The 20,170-nt window shown below is 42.8% G+C and overlaps 1 protein-coding gene across 1 annotated transcript in view; it reads left to right on the top strand.

The window, feature by feature from the left end:
• The first annotated feature begins 13,417 nt into the window (after positions 1-13,417).
• The window catches only part of itga9 (integrin, alpha 9), a 113,979-nt gene continuing 107,226 nt past the window's right edge, over positions 13,418-20,170 (top strand). Inside the window, exons 1-3 of the mRNA XM_062462892.1 lie at positions 13,418-13,881; positions 14,326-14,453; positions 18,960-19,066. Of these exons, the coding sequence (XP_062318876.1) occupies positions 13,694-13,881; positions 14,326-14,453; positions 18,960-19,066 (423 nt within the window). The 5' untranslated portion in view covers positions 13,418-13,693. The remainder of the gene's footprint in view (positions 13,882-14,325; positions 14,454-18,959; positions 19,067-20,170) is intronic.

Here is a 20,170-nt window from a genome sequence, read left to right as displayed (position 1 = left end):
AACATGCATTTGTCAAAACTGAAGTCACATTGTCAAAACTGCCAAAACACAGTCAGCAAAACTGAAGTGTATGTGGACCAAACTGAAAAATGTTTCACTACTTTCACTCAAAATGCATTCAGTAACCATTTTTTCCAAAATCCTTGAACTCTTCTCATTCATAGTCCACTACCTGCTAAACACTGGATTATTTGCAGCACATGTATCAAATGTTAACACTTTGAAAGTTTTTGCAGAATATTTAATCATTCCAAACACAGTTGATTGCAATTTCAGCAGGTTTTAGTTTTGTTACCAAACAGACAAAAAGGGACGGCTTCTGAATTATTTACATTTATATTTATGAATTTAGCAGACGCTTTTATCCAAAGTGACTTCCAAAAGAGAGCTTTACAAAAGTGCATAGGTCACTGATCATAACAACGAGACGCCCAAAACATTGCGGGTAGCCAAAACATGAAGCATACATTGTGAGTCCCAAAGGGAAGAACCATTAGAGCATGTAGTTGAACAAGTTACAGTTAAACAATTAAACAACATGAACCTCAACAAGTGCAAGGGTGTACCTGTGGAAAAAAAGCAACAAAAATATATTACACCGCAAGTACAAAAGACAGTAAGAGTCAATAAGAGTCATTGTGATCCTGGAGGAAACATCAGGTCCAGCCAATCATTCCTAAGTACCTTTGTACTACTGTTGTACTTTTTTTTGTACAGTTTAGAAACATGGATCAAGGTTGGTGGGGAAAGAAGAGAAGCAGGGAGAGGGAGAATGGGTGGAGGACAAGGGAAAGGAGTGAAAAAGTGTTTTTCTTGTTCTATCATGAAATATTGATTCATGTGAAAAAGTTCATCAATTGTGTAATGCTCCCTTTTAGTGTTTTAGGTCAGTGTGTTATGTAAGGGATAATGCCCGACGAGGTGTCCAATATCACCTGATAATGGACGATGCGGAGGCATGAACCGTCCGACGCGCAGCGGAGGCCATTATCAGGTAATATTGGACACCTCGAAGGGCATTATCCCGCTTATACCATGGTCACAAAATTTTATATTTCATAAGTTTAAAAATCTAGACCTTTTTTGATGAACATTCTAGAATTTTCATTCGTCAAGTTTGGCCCTTGAAAGCTTCCGGTTTCAGACGTGCGAATGATTGTTTTGATGGAAGTCAGCTAGTTTAGAAGCATAAGTGAGCAAGTTACAGTGGCAAAACATTTTTTTTAAACAATGTCAATTGTTGCTGTGTTTAGCTGTTCGTCGAGATTGGGGAAGAACAAGTTGTCAAGTTTAAATTTCCTATAAAAACGGGACAACGAGATCATGGGTTGCTGCTGTAAATAATAGCGTGTTGATCTTTCAATAGTAGCCTAATATTGGTGAAAATACCGCTAGAATCGCGTTGGTTTTTCATAATTGTTTCAATATTAAATAAGGGTGCAAAATGATGATGGGTCAACATTGTCTGACGTTGGTTCAATGAAATTAGCGTTGAAAGCGGAATGTTGATTCAGCGTAGTCTCAATGAAGTTTGCTATCTGGGTTAGTGCTTTAAAAAGGTGGTTTGGGGTGCCATAACTTGTCATGGAAGGGAATTTCCAATCATGCTTAGCATCAGTGGCGATCGATGTGTCCTGGCTTAGGTTACTGAAATGAATTTGCGCAACAGGGATCCTGCTTCAGGACAAGCTCTCCCAGCTGAACGTGCCTGATTCCACCTGCAGGTGGATCACAGACTTCCTGTCTGACAGGAAGCAGTGTGTTAAGCTGGGAACACAAGTCTCTGACTCCCGGTCCATCAGCACCGGATCACCTCAGGGCTGCGTCCTTTCTCCTCTGCTCTTCTCCCTGTACACCAACAGTTGCACCTCCAGTCATCCGTCCGTCAAACTCCTGAAGTTTGCGGACGACACCACCCTTATTGGGCTCATCTCTGGTGGAGACGAGTCTGATTATAGGTTGGAAGCGGCCAACCTGGTGACCTGGTGCAGCCAGAACAACTTAGAGCTCAATGCTCTTAAGACAGTGGAGATGGTTGTGGACTTCAGGAAGAACACAGCCCCACTCACCCCCATCACCCTGTGTGACTCCCCAGTCAACACTGTGGAGTCCTTCCGCTTCCTGGGAACTATCCTCTCCCAGGACCTCAAGTGGGAACTGAACATCAGCTCCCTCATCAAGAAAGCACAACAGAGGATGTACTTCCTTCGGCAGCTGAAGAAGTTCAACCTGCCAAAGACAATGATGGTGCACTTCTACTCAGCCATCATTGAGTCCATCCTCACCTCCTCCATCACCGTCTGGTACGCTGCTGCCACTGCCAAGGACAAGAGCAGCGTATCATCCGCACTGCTGAGAAGGTGATTGGCTGCAATCTGCCTCCCCTCGAGGACCTGCACACCTCAAGGACCCTGAGGGGAGCGAGGAAGATTGTGGCCGACTCCTCCCACCCTGGACACTCCCCGTTTCAGTCACTCCCCTCCGGCAGAAAGCTGCGGTCCATCAGGACCAATACCTCACGCCACAAAAACAGTTTCTTCCCTTCCGCTGTTGGCCTATTCAACAAGGCCAAGGGACCACACTGACTCTAATGACTTCTTGCTTAAAACACACTGCTTTTTGCACTGCATTACAAAATTGTATCTTGTACATTTGTATTTTTTGTAATATTTGTATTTTTATATTGTAATTTACGGCAACTTATATTTTATTTTATTGTATATTTAATTCAATTCTAATCCCACTTAGTATTGCTAGTTTATGTACCCTTAGTATAGATAGTCCACATATTTAAATTTTAGGTCCCTATATGTTTATTGTATGCACCTTCCTGCCAAAGCAAATTCCTTGTCTGTGCAAACTTTCATGGCGAATAAATCCCAATTCTGGAATCAGAATTCTGATTCTGATTCACCTGTGGGATCCACCTGAACAATAAATATACTTCAGTAGAGAACTGGGTTGTGGATCTGACACTGCATGCGTAGTGCTATGGCTAACTCTCATATCCACCTGTTTTTTAACCCTCGACCATACACTTGGTTCAGAAATGGCAGGTGGGTGATGTAAAAACAGCAGATCATATTCAACATTTATCGGTGCGTTTATTAATGACTACAATTTCACAGCAGTTATTCAACAAGTAACCAGCAGATATAGCCGACCCGCTGCACACTTCCCCGACCGTTGCATTTAGTATGCAGGCATCATAGCAGAGGCCTGTTCCATAAAGCGAGTTTACCGAATAAGACAGACTTATGCCTATGTCAGTTAGTCGGACTGATTTTGAGTTCATTCGGTTCCATAAAGCTAGCTCAACGTAGTTCGAACTCAGTTACTATGGTAACTCATAATTCGAAACTAGTCTGGTCCGGGTCAGGCTAATTGTCAGGCTTAAACCGTGTTCTTGCTTAACCAGACGTTCCTGTAACACTGACTCAACGGGAAAACGATGATTTACCACGGACTCTCATTTTCTTATTCTCATCAGTTCAATATGTAGGCTACATTTATAGAAATTCAACTTAAATAATAAATAGCCTACAACATTTAGCCTAATGCATTAAACAATGATGAACAATGATTTGATACACACCATAGCCGTTAAATGTATGGCTTTGGTAGTTTGTAATTTCAAATGTTTAGGCAGTGGTGCTGCATCAATAGTGGGCGCAAGTGCGCCACCCCTCTTAAAATTTTGAGATAAAAATATGTCAAAAGACATGTCAAAAAACATTATATACCAAATAATAAAAATAAGACATGTACCGTGTTTACGCTTTAAATGTGTGTGGGAGACCGTAACGGTGCGTTTACACTGCAGCGACGCGATGCGAGCGACAACATGTTTTCCATTCATTTTCAATGGAGCCAGGCGAATCGCTTGCGTGGTGCATTGTGGGTAGCGACGCGACGCGATCGAGTTAAGATTTTCTCAACTTTATGCAAATGAGGAGCGATTTTCGCTAGCGATGGCTAATGGCAGTGTTTTCTTGTTTCTCGTAACGTAGCAACCATGGTAAACATGTCTAGCTTTCAGTTTTTAAGATGGAGGAGAAACTAATCGCCTGTGTGGCTGCATATCCAGTCCTGTACGATCCGTCTCTGTATTTGTACAAAGACATTAATAAAAAGAATGAGGCCAGGCGCAGGTTTGCCGACGTTGTCGGTGCTCCTGGTGTTTTTTTTGTACTTTGTACTCTCGAACAAAGTTACGTTCCAGGGAGTTCCAGCCGGGCTACTACTATAAGCCCGGCTGGAACTCCCTGGTCGTATCGACAGATTAGCAGAGACTTTGAGTACTATAATAAAACGTTTTTACACATGTCAACGTGTATGTCTATTAAACAGTTTTGTATTTTGTATACAAGTTGTATTTTGATCGATGTTGCGAGTACGTAAACCCAAGTCTGCACACTTGGCCATGACAACTACAACAGTGACTTTAGAGAACTACAATTCTACATTAATCTGTTTGATACGCCCCCGCGCGTGGTGAACTGTGGGAAGGCGAGCGATGGCAAGCGATTCGCGTCGCTGCAGTGTAAACGCACTGTTAGCCTCTGACAACAACCACTTAAATGTGACCAAACATAATATATTGCCATTCGTCATTACTGAGAAAAGCCCCTCCTTCAGGGGAAGGGTTAGGTAACAGCAAAGTCTATGGAAGCGAGTTAACGTTTCGCTGTCATTTCAGCAGGGACAGCTTTTCATTGGCGGATTGAAAGTTCAATTCTGGGGCGCAAATCTTTGCGCCCTAACCAATGACATGGTTTTCTATCGTTCTTACTTCAACGCGATTGACTGATTCGGCGAATCAGCGGCCTTTAAAATTACCTTAGTTACCAGAACAAGCATCTACGAGAGCAGCATGGCTAGCATAAACTTTGGTTTTGTGAATCAGTGGCGGTGCGTCAAAACAAATTCTGTCATTGACTTACAAAAAAAACGTTCACAAGATGTTCGCTGGAAGATAAAAAGAGGATAAAGGATCTCTGACCAACACGATTTACAAATCCAGCAGCAGGCTAGTGACCGAGGACGAAGCTAACCGGGGCTACAGTACTTTGGATTTTGTATCGTATTGTCTTGCTCTTCTTAAATACATAGTTGTTTAAATAAAGTAGTGGTGGTTGTTTTGCCCAGTTTCGAAGTGTTTCTGTTTATCCCCCCCCCCACAAAAAATAAATAAACGCCCCCCCAAAAAATGTATCACCAGCCGCTACTGTGTTTAGGCATCAGGCATAGGCCTATATCTCAATCTAAATTAGTATAATTATCAAAGCTATATAATTGTTAACAGTAGCCTGTTGAAAAACGAACCTAAAATCCATAGGACATCTATCCTCCATTTTCCCGACACAAAAACCATGTTAAAAAGTTAGGCTACTGGATAATGTATTGATTAATAGTAGGCTATTTATTTTAAACAATGTCAAAAAAGTCAATTTAGATCAAATCAAATCAAATTTATTTGTATAGCCCTTTTTACACGCAAGCATGTCACAGAGGGCTTCACATATGCCCATAGAACTGCCCCTCAACCAACCTAAACCCTCAAGGAAGACAAGGAAAAACTCCCAAAAAACTCAACAGGAGAAAAAAAATGGAAGAAACCTTGGGAGGAGCAATTCAGAGAGGGATCCCCTCCTCCAGAGATTGTTGGTGAGAGAGAGGAGCAGAACACAGGCTAAACATAGTCATACAGTGTTGATGGGTTTTTAAAACACCAAAATCCATTATTCAACTTTATAGATGTAGGACAGGACCGGGAGACTCGCGACCAGGTCCAGCGTTGGCTGACCGACGACCAGGCAGGTGCTGACAACTCAAACCCCCCACACCACAAGGGATGTGTGTGGGGGGGGACAGAGAGAGGAGAGCAGGGATTAGAGAATTCCAGGAGCAGCTAACAATTACAGTCATAATAGAATGAGATCCCCACCGGTCAAGTGTGGACTGGTGCAGCAATTTAACAGAGCAAAAAAGGGGAATTTGATGCAACCCCACACACCAAAACAGCGACAGCCCCCCTCATTTGGAACATGAAATCTGTTCCAGGGGAAGAGAACTCTAAAATAAGTTATACTTAAAGAATAAGGATGGAAACAACCCGTCCCACGTTGCCTCCAACTAGTAACATACTTACCTTTAACAGTCGTAGAATTGACTAAACAATAACGTTTTTAACCTAATTTTAAACGTCGAAACAGTATCAGACTCCCTAATTGAGACGGGTAGTTTATTCCAGAGAAGAGGCGCTCTATATGAGAACGCCCTACCTCCAGCTGTTTTTTTCTTAATTTTGGGAACCACCAGATAGCCGGCATCTTGAGATCTAAGTGTCCTTGCGGGGCAATAGGGTGCAAGGAGACCGGAGAGGTACAGTGGTGCCAATCCATGCAGAGATTTGTAGGTTAGTAGTAGAACTTTGAAGTCAGCTCTGGCTTGGATAGGGAGCCAGTGTAGAGAGACGAGTAGATGTTATGTGATCAAACTTTCTTGTTCTGGTCAATAGTCTAGCAGCAGCATTTTGCACCCGCTGTAAATTTTTTAGGTGGGTAATTTGGAGGCCAGAGAACAACACATTGCAATAGTCCAATCGGGACGTAACAAATGCATGTATTAGTTTTTCGGCATCATCCTTTGAGAGAAATTTTCGTATTTTGGCAATATTACGTAGATGGAAAAATGCAGTTCTAGTAATTTGCTTAATATGGTACTCAAACGAAAGGTCTGGGTCCATTGTGACTCCTAAATTTGTTACTAGCTGGCTTTGAGAGACTTTGACGCCGTCTAGGTCTAAGGTCAGATTGGAAAAATTATTTCTATATTTTTTAGGACCGAAAATTTGAACCTCGGTTTTATCCGAATTTAGAAGAAGGAAATTTGCAGTCATCCAAGCTCTCAACCTAGAAACACATTTTTCCATAGCATGTGGAAATTCTCCAGACTTTATAGACATATATAGCTGAGTATCATCTGCATAACAGTGAAAATTTACCCCAGAGCTTCTAATTAGGTTTCCTAAAGGCAGCATATAGAGAGAAAATAACAGAGGGCCTAGAACTGAACCCTGTGGTACTCCGTATTTTACAGTGGAGCTCCTGGATGAGCAGCCATCATAGTGGACATATTGTGATCTATCGGATAGATATGATCTAAACCACTGAAGTGATGTACCAGAAATCCCAACATAGTTCTCCATACGTTCCAAGAGAATCTCATGATCCACCGTGTCAAAAGCTGCACTTAGGTCTAGAAGAACCAGGACAGAGAAAGAACCCCCGTCAGAGGCTAACAGTAGATCATTGACTACCTTGGCTAATGCAGTTTCAGTGCTGTGGTGGAGACGAAATCCAGACTGGAGAGGTTCATAAAGCTGATTTGAGGAGAGGTGCTCAGTGAGCTGTTGTGCCACAGCCTTCTCTAAAATTTTGGAGATAAATGGCAAATTTGAAATTGGCCTGTAGTTGCTAAGACAACCTGGATCCAGGTTTGGTTTTTTAAGAAGGGGCTTAATAATAGCTTGTTTGAAATCGTTGGGGACTTGGCCAATTACAATAGATTCATTAATAATACTAAGCATGGGTGGTCCAATAATAGGGAGAAGTTCCCTACAGAGTTTGGCAGGGAGAGGATCGAGAAGGCAGCTAGTGGGTTTCGAGGAGTCTATCAGCTTGATGAACGCTTCCATAGAAATAGGGTTAAAGTGAGTGAGAGCCTCAACATGCAGCATGCTTGGTATAGGGGAAAGTTCAGTGTTGATGGCCACTCCTCCAGGACTAGTCTGTAGTTTGTCCCTTATTGCATGAATTTTTTGGTCAAAGAAATCTAAGAAATCATTGGGAGAGAAATCTGAACTAACACAGAGTGTACTTTTCTTAGTGAGATTTGCAACAGTGTCAAATAGGAACTTAGTGTTGTGTTTGTTCTTACTAATCAACCTAGAGAAATAATCTGATCTGGACCTAATGAGGACTTGCTTGTACTCCATTAGGCTGTCCTTCCAGGCCAGGCGGAAAACCTCCAATTTAGTGGTACGCCACTTATGTTCTAGTTTTCTAGTGAACCTCTTAAGAGTGCGGGTTTCCTCTGAATACCATGGAGCCAGTTTCTTGTCCTTTCTTTTCCTTGGTTTGAGAGGGGCAACAGAGTCTAGGGATAGCTGAAGAACCAAATTCAGATCCCTCGTTTTAGTATTTAATGATTTATTTGGGACGTCAAGGACTTCTAGTGCAGCGGGTAGAATATTAGCCAGTTCCAGAGCTGTGTTTGGGGTTATGCAGCGGCTAGTAGAAATATTCTTAGTGCCTCCAAGGCTCTGGCAGAGGTCCATTTTGAAGGTGACCAGACAATGGTCTGATAATATAGGATTGTGGGGGTGGACAATGACGTCACTAATCTTGATTCCCCGCGTGAGAACTAAATCTAATGTATGCGAGTGAAGATGGGTAAGTTTGGAAACCACCTGAGTGAGACCTGTGGAATACATTAGAGCAGTAAAGGCCTTACTTAAAGGATCCTTTGGGTCATCCACATGAATGTTAAAATCACCCATAATCAAGACGTTATCAGTATATGTCACAAGATCAGCACTAAAATCTGCAAATTCCTCCAGGAAGAGGGAATACGGGCCTGGGGGCCGGTATAGAGTAACTATACAAAATGAGGGAGGGGGGCCAGGAGTAGTAGCATTATTCCTTTTTAAAATAGTTGGTGGTTTTATGCAAATTATTTCAAATGATTTAAAGGTATTTACAGATTTTAGGCTGAGGTTGAAGCTAGCTTTATATATCATAGCAACACCACCACCTTTCTTTGATACACGAGGGATGTGTGAGTACGCAAAATCCGGAGGCGATGCTTCATTCAGGGGGGAATATTCATCAGGTTTTAACCAGGTTTCGGTGAGTCCAATCAAGTCCAGGCTGTATTCAGACATTAGATCATTAATCAAAATGGCCTTTGTGGATAGAGATCTGATGTTTAGGAGCCCAACATTCCAGTATGGGTTTTTGGCAGATTTAGACGTAGATAATACTTCTGAGAGGGCGGCACTGTCATCAGAAAACTTAGTAGGAAGAGCAACGGGGGAGTAAGGCTGAATACATATTAAATTGGTATAATTCCTAATACTTGAAGGCCGAAATTTAGAGAAAGGGCGGGGGACCGACACCGTCTCAATGGGAGAAACGACATCAGCAACCTCACTGACTACACTACAAGCTAGGCTATCGGGCTAGATGTGCTAGATGTGTTTAGAGGGTGTCTGTTTTTTAATCAACGAAGTAAAGGTCTAAAAAAGGACCTCGACCTACGTAGCTATAGTTCACGTCAATCATGGCGTGTCGTTTCATTTTGATGAAGCGGTGGATGAGGGAGCTGTCATAGTACAAGGCTTAAAGGGAACGTTCTTTCTGGAAGAAGTCACGTGGACGTGTGCTTTGCTTTTGCCGTGGTGGATTGTATGTTCCATGTTTTACCTCTCGGGCTGTTTAAGAATAGGGTGCATGCGCAATTAGCTTGACTACTTAAATCTGACTTGAATTAGTAGGAGTGCATGAGCTGAAATTGGCCTTTATGGAACCTCTTTAGCCCAGCTTGACTAATTAAACTAATTCAAGTCAAGTCCAACTTTTTTGAGCGGCCTTTATGGAACAGGCCTCTGGTCTAGGTCTTTTTAAGCCGTCATGTCTTAATATGTACATTGTTTGTTGACTCCCATTTAAAAAATAGTTGTAGGCATCAGACTTTTATAGGCTCCAATAACCTCTTTACTGACAGTAAACGCACTCTACCAAATACTATTTGGTAGGCTAGCTACTATTTGAAATAGTGGTAGACATCGGGATAGATTAGCTCTAGCTCTTAGGTAGGCTATCAATTTCAGATCAGCCTAAAATAAATTATAGCCTAAAATAAATAACGTTCTGATCCAGTGGGTCGGTTAGGGGTCACTATTCGATGTATCGCTGCTATTCACAGCCAGTTAAAGATCCTGTAAAGTGGACCTGGAAACGAGTTTTAAGTTCGCCACATCACAGAATAATGTGTTATTAACTACCCATCCAAATTCGAATGAAAAAATAACACCGACAAGTATGTTAAATTAGGCTTTGAAATCGTGAAAAAATCTGCAGTCTTCTCTCCTTGAGACTGGGGGGGCGTGTCGCCTGAAGGAGCTGAAGCTACGCCCCTCGCTGCCTAGTGCCTACCTCCGACCCAGATAATGGACGCTATGTCAAGCCGAACAAAACCGTATAGAATTAGTATTTATTTGTTCAATGAGTGAAACATACAGATGCATATAAATGAAATGTTCCCCTGAGCTGTAACAGTAAAAATGGACACCAGAGACAGCAGACAGTGAACTCTCCAACTAGGCTACTTCTAACACATTAGCTACCATTTCACCAAAATACCATCATTCTACACCGAGTAGCCTAATATCAATTTAGCGGTTTGCACTAACTCATAGCAGAGATACCTCTGGAAAAGAACGGAAGAGAAACTGTTCTTCGGTTTAACTCCACATTTCAGTGTGACAAAGTTTTAGCGCTTTGCACATGCTTTCAGGAACTCATTTCACACGTATATAATGTACTTAGAAGCAAAACATGGAATTTACTTTACAGGATCTTTAATTGATGGTAATATGCGCTAGTCATGTTAACTCGATGGTAAAGTAGCTAGCGACTAATGTAGGAAACGCGCTAGCCGGATGTAGTTCTGGGGCCTGTTCCATAAAGGCCGCTCAAATAAGTTGGACCCAAGTCCCAAACCAGACTTGAATTAGCTTAACAAGTCAAGCGGGGCTAAAACGGTTCCTTAAAGGCCAATTTCAGCTCACGCAGTCCTACTAATTCAAGTCAGATTTAAGTAGTCAAGCTAATTGCGCGTGCACCCTATTCTTAAGCAGCCAGAGAGGTAAAACATGGATCATACAATCCACCACGGCAAAAGCAATGCACACGGCCACGTGACTTCTTCTAGAAAGAACGTTCCCTTTAAGCCTTGTACTATGACAGCTCCCTCATCCACCGCTTCATCAAAATGAAACGACACGCCATGATTGACGTGAACGATAGGCTATGTAGGTCGAGGTCCTTTTTTAGACCTTTAGTTACTTCGTTGATTAAAAAACAGACATTCTCTAAACACATGTAAATTTACTTTTTTGACATTGTTTTAAATAAATAGTCAATACATTACCCAGTAGCCTAACTTTTTAACATGGTTGTGTCAGGAAAATGGAGGATGTAGATGTAGCCTACGGATTTAGGTTTGTTTTGCAATTGTATACTGTTAACAACTATACAGCTATGCTAATTATACTCAGATAATTTAGATTGAGATAGGCCTATGCCTGATGCCTAAACATTTGAAATCACAAACTAGGCAAGCCATAGGCTACGTTTAACGTGGCGTGTATCAAATCATTGTTCATCATCGTTTAATGCATTAGGCTAAATGTTGTAGCCTATGTAGGCTATTTAAGTTGATTTTCTATCAATGTTGAACATATTGAACTGATGAGAATAAGAAAATGAGAATATCCGTGGTAAATCATCGTCTTCCCGTTGGGTCAGTGTTACAGGAAGGTATGGTTAAGCACCAAGTCACGCTAAGCCTGACAGTTAGCCTACCCCGGACCAGACTAGTTTCGCAGCCTAAGTTGCCATAGTAACCGAGTTCGAACTACGTTGAGCTAGCTTTATGGAACCGAATGAACTAGAAATGAGTCCGACTAACTGAGTCTGGCTTATTCGGTAAACTCGCTTTATGGAACAGGCCTCTGGGCCTTACGTTCTAAACTGATCTGTTATTGTTTACGTTCCAAAAAAGGTCTATAGTGAATAACATATGGGTTTATGAGATCTGCAAATCATTTTATTCCGTTTTTTATTATATTTTACAAAACGTCCCAACTTTTGGGGAATTGGGGTTGTATGTGTTACTGTCAACGATTTTTTTTTTTTTACAAACATTAATTTATGTTTTCAGGCGTTTTGCAAAAGAAATCTAACGTTTTTTAACTTTAGCTAACTGATATTTTATAGTCCGCATAGCTCATAGAACCAACACCGGCTTTCCCTTGGCTGAGCTATTAGCCCGAAAGCTAACGTTATGCTAGCAAGATTCAGAGGCAATAACATTGTGTACGGTTGACAAACAATGTACGTGTATGTAAATATAATTTTACAGTATGTTTGACAAGAAGATTTGCTAGCTAACCAGCCATGTCACTGTCCCAAAATCAATATCAAGATTTTCACGAACAAGGTATCGGCCATATAGGCCTACTAGTACTAGGCTACAGTACGGCCGCAGCCTGTGGAGCGAGTTCAATCGAAAATGGATGTGAGATGACCGCATCAAAGTTGACATATTCTCCAAACAGTAATTATAATTTTACAGTATGTTTAACAACAAGACTAGCCAGCTATCGAGCCATGTCATTGTCCCCAAATAAAATCAAGATTTTTAAGAAGAAAATAATCGGCCATGTGTAAAGTTGCTGCTACTGTCGTGTTGGCTGCAGCCTGTCTGCAGTAACTAGATTGAATAGCGAGGTGAATAGCGAATGGGATGTGAGATGAGCGGTTACGTGACACTGACACACTACATTCAGAAAAGTAACATTTTTCAAATAGGTTAAAATAAATATTCAAGTCACTCATTGTTGTAAATACAAGTTAACTTGTTAAAGTCTTTCAAAATTGTAAATGGAGGCTTTGACTCCGTCCCCGTTGTTACGGTTACTTATTTCAGACACTTTGTACAGGCTCATATACTATGTAGCGGAATAATTTAGAACGGTGAAAAGACAGTTTTGCTGCAATGACGCAGTAGGTGTCCGTTATCACCCGATAATGGACACCCCTGCAGGCAATCAGAATCGAGTATTCACCCAGACCATGGTATAAGACTGAACAATGTATGCTTTCTAAGTCAGAATTGATGGCATTGTTATGGTCAAACAAGCTTATTTTGTGATGTGTGTAAAGTGATTTGGTGGTTTGAGTGAGTTTTGGAAGTGAGATGAACTGTTTGGGCAAGATGCAAGTTGGTAATGCAGACTGTGTGAAAAGTTTAGAAGGTAGCTTCAGTATTGAGTCATGCATGTGAGCAATTGGGGGGGGGGGGGGGGGGGGGACAATAGGTGTATTCGACTTCGGCGCTGCATGAAGTAGAATACACCTATTGTTGATTTTCCTCTGAATAACGTCAAGCCTGCCGTGACGTAGTTTCTTTTGTGGTCAGACTGGATCGTACATTTGACCCGCTGGAGATCACGCGCAGCCGCCGCTGCGTCTGCTCGGTAGGTGGCGGCAGTGCACGCACAAACAACACTCGAGGATCGAGGATTGTTTGGTGAAATGTGATGCTCGCGCCCCCCGAAACCCATTCGCTTTTTACCGTGACCGCACTTATCACCGTGAGCCGAGCAATCACTTTCTCAGATTGTCAGCATGTAGAGCAGCGAACCGTTATCTAGTCTACCAAGCTGTTATATGATTCAAATCCTCAGTCTACCTTAAACATGCTCGATGTTTAAGACTTAAAAAACTAGTTAAACCGTAGTTTAGATTTTAAATATATAGGCCCATAAATAAATAATAAAGCCCCGGAACTGTGACAGCGGGCTTTCTTCGTCTCTATAAGTTTCACCGAGGAGTTGTGGAGGATGCAGGGAAGGATGGCCGGGCGTCTGGACATACAGAAGGGCGTTTTGAACTTTTTATGCGCGTGTTTGTCTCTTACTGTCGTTACCTCCTACAACATTGACTTGGAACATCCCATAGTGTTCCGTGGACCGAACTCCAGTTTTTTCGGATATTCAGTTTTGGAGCATTATCATGACAATACACGTTGGTGAGTCCTGAGATCAGTAATGTAACTGATTATTAGACAGTTTATGTGGAAATTATTTCTTAATCAATAACTCACCGCCCAAATAAATTAAATGTCTTGCGCAATTGTCCGAAAAGGACTTTTAACTTCGAACCTTAGGTCTTTTTTGCCAAGCTTCGGACCAGCTGTTGTATGATAATTATTATCGTAAAAGGATATACCCTTCGAAAATAACCCAAATTCTTTAAGGGAAGAGTAAAATTAAATAATAATTTAATTGTGAACTTTAATGGACAGTTTATCAATTGTGACTTATCAGACGAAATAACAGTAAAAATGAAAAAGCTTAATTTAGCTTAAAAACAGGTTTAGCTGCACTGCGTGGGCCTACCAGTTTTTCCTGTCAGCTCCCACCGTGGGTTAGGGTGTGCAGCCTGCATGGTGAGGCTGACGTCCGTGTTGCAGGGTGCTGGTGGGAGCTCCCAGAGCCAGCTCGGCCTACAGCAGCGCGGTCCACACCCCAGGAGCCCTGTTCAAGTGTCGGGTCCACAGCAACCCGGGTCGCCGCTGCACGGAGATGGACCTCGGCCGAGGTTAGTGGACACACACACACCCTCACACATACACACACACACACACACACCCTCACACACACACTCACCCACCCTCACACACACACACACACACACACACACACACACACACACACACACACACACACACACACACACACTCATCCTCACACATACACACACACACTCATCCTCACACATACACGCACACACCCTCACACATACACACACACACCCTCGCACATACACACACACACACTCAAACATACACACACACACCCTCACACATACACACATCCTCACACACACAAACACATACCCTCAAACAGAAACTTGGGCTGTGCTGCCCCGGCAACGATCAGACAAGCAGTGCTGACCACATGCACACATGCTCGGGCAATTTCATGGGGCTTAGAGGGTGTCTGATCAGGCAGACCATCCCATGGACACACACTATTTCACACGCACTACCATACACACTCAGTTACACACGTGCACTCACACACTACAACTCCTCTGTGTGAGGGTCAGGGTTGTGTGAGGTTGTGTGAGGGTTAGGGTTTGTGACATTGACAATGAAACACTGAACTGCTGTTCTTCTATTTTTCAATCAAACAAAAATTTATGGAGAAAAACTACTTGGTGAGCAAGTCTAGAAATATTTTGATAGATATGATTAATGTTTCAGATAATATTTTCCGAGCCATCCAGCCAAAACCTTCTAGACAGTTCCAGTTCCTTTCTTGTGGCGGTGAAGTGAGGGTTCTGTGGTTTCAACATAGCCCCACCCCCTGCTGCCGTCTTCAGGATCACAGTGTCACAGAGAAGATCATTGAGATTTTGATAGATTGCATATTATTACGGTGTTACACTATTATTTTATAGAAATGGCTCTGATAGGGAGATGAAGAGAGAACATAGAGCACCAACACAGAGAACACAGAGAACACTGAGCACCAACACAGAGAACACAGAGAACACTGAGCACCAACACAGAGAACACAGAGAACACTGAGCACCAACACAGAGAACACAGAGAACACTGAGCACCAACACAGAGAACACAGAGAACACTGAGCACCAACACAGAGAACACAGAGAACACTGAGCACCAACACAGAGAACACAGAGAACATAGAGCACCAACACAGAGAACACAGAGAACACTGAGCACCAACACAGAGAACACAGAGAACATAGAGCACCAACACAAAGAACACAGAGAACACTGAGCACCAACACAGAGAACACAGAGAACATAGAGCACCAACACAGAGAACACAGAGAACATAGAGCACCAACACAGAGAACACAGAGAACATAGAGCACCAACACAGACAAACACAGAGAACACTGAGCACCAACACAGAGAACACAGAGAACATAGAGCACCAACACAAAGAACACAGAGAACATAGAGCACCAACACAGAGAACACAGAGAACATAGAGCACCAACACAGACAAACACAGAGAACATAGAGCACCAACACAGACAAACACAGAGAACATAGAGCACCAACACAGAGAACACAGAGAACACAGAGCACCAACACAGAGAACACAGAGAACACAGAGCACCAACACAAAGAACACAGAGAACACAGAGCACCAACACAGAGAACACAGAGAACACTGAGCACCAACACAGACAAACACAGAGAACACAGAGAACATAGAGCACCAACACAGACAAACACAGAGAACATAGAGCACCAACACAGAGAACACAGAGAACACAGAGCACCAACACAGAGAACACAGAGAACACAGAGCACCAACACAAAGAACACAGAGAACACAGAGCACCAACACAGAGAACACAGAGAACATAGAGCACCAACACAGACAAACACAGAGAACATAGAGCACCAACACAGAGAACACAGAGAACACAGAGCACCAACACAAAGAACACAGAGAACACTGAGCACCAACACAGACAAACACAGAGAACACAGAGAACATAGAGCACCAACACAGACAAACACAGAGAACACAGAGAACACAGAGCACCAACACAAAGAACACAGAGAACACTGAGCACCAACACAGACAAACACAGAGAACACAGAGAACACTGAGCACCAACACAGAGAACACAGAGAACATAGAGCACCAACACAAAGAACACAGAGAACACAGAGCACCAACACAGACAAACACAGAGAACACAGAGAACACTGAGCACCAACACAGAGAACACAGAGAACATAGAGCACCAACACAAAGAACACAGAGAACATAGAGCACCAACACAGACAAACACAGAGAACACTGAGCACCAACACAGAGAACACAGAGAACACTGAGCACCAACACAGAGAACACAGAGAACATAGAGCACCAACACAGACAAACACAGAGAACATAGAGCACCAACACAGAGAACACAGAGAACACAGAGCACCAACACAAAGAACACAGAGAACACTGAGCACCAACACAGACAAACACAGAGAACACAGAGAACATAGAGCACCAACACAAAGAACACAGAGAACACTGAGCACCAACACAGAGAACACAGAGAACATAGAGCACCAACACAAAGAACACAGAGAACACTGAGCACCAACACAGACAAACACAGAGAACACAGAGAACATAGAGCACCAACACAGACAAACACAGAGAACACAGAGAACACAGAGCACCAACACAAAGAACACAGAGAACACTGAGCACCAACACAGACAAACACAGAGAACACAGAGAACACAGAGCACCAACACAAAGAACACAGAGAACACTGAGCACCAACACAGACAAACACAGAGAACACAGAGAACACTGAGCACCAACACAGAGAACACAGAGAACATAGAGCACCAACACAAAGAACACAGAGAACACAGAGCACCAACACAGACAAACACAGAGAACACAGAGAACACTGAGCACCAACACAGAGAACACAGAGAACATAGAGCACCAACACAAAGAACACAGAGAACATAGAGCACCAACACAGACAAACACAGAGAACACTGAGCACCAACACAGAGAACACAGAGAACATAGAGCACCAACACAGAGAACACAGAGAACATAGAGCACCAACACAGAGAACACAGAGAACATAGAGCACCAACACAGAGAACACAGAGAACACTGAGCACCAACACAGAGAACACAGAGAACATAGAGCACCAACACAGACAAACACAGAGAACATAGAGCACCAACACAGAGAACACAGAGAACACAGAGCACCAACACAAAGAACACAGAGAACACTGAGCACCAACACAGACAAACACAGAGAACACAGAGAACATAGAGCACCAACACAAAGAACACAGAGAACACTGAGCACCAACACAGAGAACACAGAGAACATAGAGCACCAACACAAAGAACACAGAGAACACTGAGCACCAACACAGACAAACACAGAGAACACAGAGAACATAGAGCACCAACACAGACAAACACAGAGAACACTGAGCACCAACACAGAGAACACAGAGAACATAGAGCACCAACACAAAGAACACAGAGAACACAGAGCACCAACACAAAGAACACAGAGAACACTGAGCACCAACACAGACAAACACAGAGAACACAGAGAACACTGAGCACCAACACAGAGAACACAGAGAACATAGAGCACCAACACAAAGAACACAGAGAACACAGAGCACCAACACAGACAAACACAGAGAACACAGAGAACACTGAGCACCAACACAGAGAACACAGAGAACATAGAGCACCAACACAAAGAACACAGAGAACATAGAGCACCAACACAGACAAACACAGAGAACACTGAGCACCAACACAGAGAACACAGAGAACATAGAGCACCAACACAAAGAACACAGAGAACATAGAGCACCAACACAGACAAACACAGAGAACACTGAGCACCAACACAGAGAACACAGAGAACATAGAGCACCAACACAGAGAACACAGAGAACATAGAGCACCAACACAAAGAACACAAAGAACACAGAGAACATAGAGCACCAACACAAAGAACACAGAGAACACAGAGCACCAACACAGACAAACACAGAAAACACAGAGAACATAGAGAACATAGAGAACACAGAAAACACAGAGAACATAGAGAACGCAGAGAACACAGAAAACACAGAGAACATAGAGAACATAGAGAACACAGAGAACACAGAAAACATTGAGAACACCGAGAATACAGAGCACCAACATAGAGAACACAGAGAACACAAAGCACCAACACAGAGAACACAGAACACTGAGCACCAAAATAAAGAAGACTGAGCACCAACACAAAGAACACTGACAACACAGAGAACACATGAAAATGAACACATCAATGAGCGGGACATATCTGACAACATATCTGCAATATTGTTCATGAGCCTTTTTCTCGTGTGTGTGTGTGTTTGTGTGTATGCGTATGCGTTTGTGTGTGCTTGTACAAGTGTGTGTGTATGTGCTTGTTTGTATGTGTCTGTTTGCATGTGTATGCATGTGTGTTTGTGTGCATGTGTGTGTATGCATCTGTGTGTGTGTGTGTGTGTGTGTGCAGGTGGCAGGCCCAGGGAGTCCTGTGGGAAGACCTGCCAGGGAGACAGAGACGACGAGTGGATGGGGGTCAGTCTGGCTCGGCAGGACAAACCCAACGGCAAGATTTTGGTGAGTCCTGAACCCCCCACCTTAGAACCTCTGAACTTTAGAAGGTCAGTAGGGAGGCTTTGGGGGAGTGCAGGGGAGATGCTGGGGGGAGGGCAGGGGAGATGCTGGGGGAGGGCTTAGAATAACACACACACACACACACAAAATTCAGTCCAGAGTGGTTATATCATGAAACATGCATGTTTATATACAGTAGAATGTTCTGGAATGTTCTGGAATTTTCTAGAAGTCTGTGGCTCCTCTGGCCATGGTCACACTGCTGTTCACATCCCAGAGCTGATTGGTCCAGAGGACCGGCCCTGATGACATCATTGAGTGTTCCAGTCCTCCAGTGGAGGACTGTGAGGAACACACACACACACCCACCCCTCCACCCCCCTTCCAACCAACGAGGGTCAACGGTTGAGAGGCCTATACTCCAGATATTCTGGTGTGGCCTGGTCCTGGTCCTAACCCTGATTGTGGTCTTGATCTTTTCTGGAGCCAGATGAATAAAAATAGACCTAGTCTTAGACTTAAATGTAACTTTAAGTCCGACTTGCCATAGACACTTCAATTGACCTGTTGCATAAAGCTTTACGATCAGTGACTAACGTTAAACTGACTTAGATAGCCTGTTGTGATTTGCATTATGGGTAAAATAAGACACTTTAAGAAAAAAGAAAAGATGGCGGACAAAACAGTGACACTTAACGGAGGAAGATTGATACCTTTAAACCTGATGAACACTTAGATCTGTTTGAGGAATACAATACTGAAAAAGTTGTCTTATTAACAAATAGTGTTGCGATTTTAAGGTTCTTAATTTAAACCCAACGCTAGTTCCATTTATCAACAATTCCAACGCAGATGGCTGTTGCTAGCGTCAATAAAGTGAGTTATGTTGTCATCTACTCACTTGTTTAATAAAATGACATTTTAGTGGAAAGGTAGAACCCAGTCAACTTCTTCTGCAGTTATAATTAACAAACTTAATTCCTTTCGTAATAAATCATGCTAGGATAATGACGTAGCCTGCTAACAGATCGTTGGCATAGCAACTAAGCCCTTACCGCAAGTTTTAGCCAGCGGGAGAGGTGGATAACTTTTTTTACCTCAAATTAA

Source organism: Osmerus eperlanus, chromosome 6 (assembly GCF_963692335.1).
Source record: "Osmerus eperlanus chromosome 6, fOsmEpe2.1, whole genome shotgun sequence".
In the NCBI taxonomy this organism is placed as follows: domain Eukaryota; kingdom Metazoa; phylum Chordata; class Actinopteri; order Osmeriformes; family Osmeridae; genus Osmerus; species Osmerus eperlanus.
The sequence above is the reverse complement of the archived record's forward strand: the minus strand, read 5'-3'. Positions and strand labels throughout refer to the sequence as shown.